General features: G+C 44.2%; 1 protein-coding gene across 1 annotated transcript; it reads left to right on the forward strand.

Annotated features, from left to right (window-relative positions):
* The first annotated feature begins 635 nt into the window (after positions 1-635).
* On the forward strand, positions 636-2,904 carry LOC104949439 (outer dense fiber protein 2-like). The gene is made up of 4 exons (XM_010775798.1): positions 636-934; positions 1,160-1,322; positions 2,127-2,252; positions 2,338-2,904. The coding sequence occupies exons 2-4, from the start codon at positions 1,275-1,277 to the stop codon at positions 2,506-2,508; spliced, it is 345 nt and encodes a 114-aa protein (XP_010774100.1). The 5' UTR covers positions 636-934; positions 1,160-1,274; the 3' UTR covers positions 2,509-2,904.

A 2,904-nucleotide genomic window follows, 5' to 3' on the forward strand; every position in this document is an offset into this window, starting at 1 on the left:
CAGCACCTCCAAATCTGAGGCCATGGTTCTCAGCAGGAAACCGATGGACTGTCCACTCCAAGTAGGGAATGAGTCCTTACCCCAAGTGAAGGAGTTCAAGTATCTCGGGGTCTTGTTCTCGAGTGAGGGAACAATGGAGCGTGAGATGGGTCGGAGAATCGGAGCAGCGGGAGCGGTACTGCAGTCGCTTTACCGCACCGTTGTGACGAAAAGGGAGCTGAGCCAGAAGGCAAAGCTCTCTGTCTACCGCGCCATTTTCGTTCCTACCCTCACCTATGGTCATGAAGGATGGGTCATGACCGAAAGAACGAGATCGCGGGTACAAGCGGCCGAGATGGGTTTTCTCCGCAGGGTGGCTGGTGTCTCCCTTAGGGATAAGGTGAGAAGTTCGGTCATCCGGGAGGGACTCGGAGTTGAACTGCTCCTCCTTCGCGTCGAAAGGAGCCAGTTGAGTTCGAATGGTGATTAATCATGATTAATTAATTTTTAAGCTGTGATTAATCTGATTAAAAATTGTAATCGTTTGACAGCCCTAGTATATATACAATAAATGCAAGCTCAAGTTAGCATCACAAAATCATGATTGTATTCAAAGATTGATTTTGAGTAGACAATACAACGTTGGTATGTATTAGAGGCCACTATTAATGTCCACACATGTATTGTTGATTGTTCATTCGTGCAAATACGTTTATTTCAGCATTAGAAATGTTTGTACATTTTTCCACATCAATCTTGCTAGACCACACAAATGCAGTTTTAGGAAGAACTTGAGGAAGACAAATGCTTGGATACTGAGTCCAGGTCATGTGATGAAGGCTGTGTTGTTTTAGGTGGAGACGCAGGGCAGCCAGGTGGAGCTCCTGAGACAGAAGAACAAGCTGCTGCTGGGCGAGAACAGACAGCTGCAGCACAAACTGGAGACAGGGGAGAGGTCAGTGGCCTATAGGATATTGAGAAATGTTTTACTATGAAATATTACGATCAATGTATCAGTAATATTCTTAGCAGATGAGGTTAAGTTTGGTTTCTAAGTGTTGCATGTTGGGCATTTTTAGGACGATCCTAAAACACAAAAAACCTCCTAATGATATGACCAGGTTAGCTGTTTATTCTACAATATAACTGTACATTTAACTGATTGTTGTTGATCTTGCAGAAACCTGGAGGAGGCTGCCAGTCAGAACTGCGAGCTGCTGGCGGTCATTTCCAAACGGGAAGACTCCATCCACAGCAATCAGCTCCGCCTGGAAGAGAAGAGCCGGGAATGTTCCATGCTGAGCCGGAAGCTGGAGGAGGCTCTGGGTGACGCTCGCCAACAGGTCTGTAGCTGAACACTGGTCAAACACAGTGTGGGATTAAAGAATACAGCAGGAGATATCATTAGTAGCTCGTAGCCTTCCCAATCGTTTCAGACTTTTGCTTTGACACAAAAGCGGTGCAGACAGATAGGTTCTTCAGCAAAAATAACAGGGTTGTGCAGCAAAAAAAAGGAAAACTGAGCACTCAGCAGCAGGGGTTTCTGCAGCTTGGGAATGTCGGGCTGATAAATGAGCCTGTATGTCTGTAAGTGCATATTGTTAGGGACATCAAATATAGGGATACATTAGGTTTAGATGTATATAGGGAAGGTGTGGCTCAGTGCGTTAGTGCGCTGATCTTTGGCTTAGGGGCGCACAGGCTCAATCCCGCTGTGTCCCCTGACACTTCACCCAAATTGGTCCTGTGGGGATTGCACACAGTATGTAAGTGGCTTTGGGTAAAAGCGTCTAACAAGTGACATGTAATGTAATGGGATGTAATGTAGTATACCCTCTGCTGAGTAATAAAGTCCCAGAGGTGGAGAAGTACTCAGCTCTACCAGATGGTACTCTGTTACTAGTCCTGCAATCAAAATGTTACTCAAGTAAAAGTAAAAGTATTAGCATCAAAATATACTTAAAGTACCAAAGTACTTATTATTTATAATATGTTTTGATTATAATTATTAATGCATTAAATAGCTATCAAAGCTGGTAAAGGTGCAGCTAACAAAAAAAAGTCTCTCAAAGTATAGTACTTGAGTAAATGTACTTAGTAACTTCCCACCTCTGTTAAGTCCAATTTATGTCTCATATTTTTTCCAGATTTCAGAAACTAGAGGACTTGCTGCCACTAAAGAACGCTCCACCCAGTCCAAGATCATCGACCTAGAGACTCACCTTAGCAGGAATACCTCCGAAATCAACCAACTGCGGCGCAGCAAAGAGGAGGTAGAGGCAGCCATTAATAGTTGATTTAAAATGTGTATGCATCAGCTGTGTCAGCAGGTCTGTAAGGTGTATTTGTCATGTTCAGGTGGAACGGCGGTACCAGAGCCGACTGCAGGATGTGAAAGATCGCCTGGAGCAGTCAGATACCACAAACCGCAGCCTGCAGAACTACGTCCAGTTCCTCAAAGCCTCCTACACCAACGTGTTCGGAGACCTGGCCCTGGGCGGCTCTCTGCGGTCCCCCTCACCCATCTGACAGCCCCTCTTAGTCTGGCTGCCAACATTGTGAAACCGGACATGTTGAGTACCCCAACATTTTATGTTGGAAATGTATAGAAGGGTCCCCAGCACATAGAATCTGCTGGATGCTAACCTGCATATGTCGGGCAATTCGCATAATTAGTATAAGTTGCATTAATTAGCATGCAGTCAATAGCTAAAAAAATGGCTGACATATTTTCTATTTTCAAATAAATAGGCAATTTGTCCAATCAAAATGATCCAGAGTCCCTTAAATCTTCAAAATCAACCCAAAATGCACCAAAATCAGCCCACAGAGAGTACAACTATTAGCTTTTCCTGGTTAAAACTGCCATTTGTTATCCTGTAAAAATGTCAGAAATGGACTCCTCAATAACCCCCAAAACCCCTC

The sequence above is a fragment of the Notothenia coriiceps genome, unplaced genomic scaffold, assembly GCF_000735185.1.
Source record: "Notothenia coriiceps isolate Sejong01 unplaced genomic scaffold, NC01 NC01_scaffold00016205, whole genome shotgun sequence".
NCBI lineage: Eukaryota > Metazoa > Chordata > Actinopteri > Perciformes > Nototheniidae > Notothenia > Notothenia coriiceps.

Bases quoted from the DNA above. Each gene is read 5' to 3' on its own strand.
- LOC104949439 (XM_010775798.1), top strand. From the start codon at position 1,275: ATGCTGAGCCGGAAGCTGGAGGAGGCTCTGGGTGACGCTCGCCAACAG. The intron at 1,323-2,126 runs GTCTGTAGCTGA...TATTTTTTCCAG, and splicing joins TGGGTGACGCTCGCCAACAG to ATTTCAGAAACTAGAGGACT. The intron at 2,253-2,337 runs GTAGAGGCAGCC...TGTCATGTTCAG, and splicing joins TGCGGCGCAGCAAAGAGGAG to GTGGAACGGCGGTACCAGAG.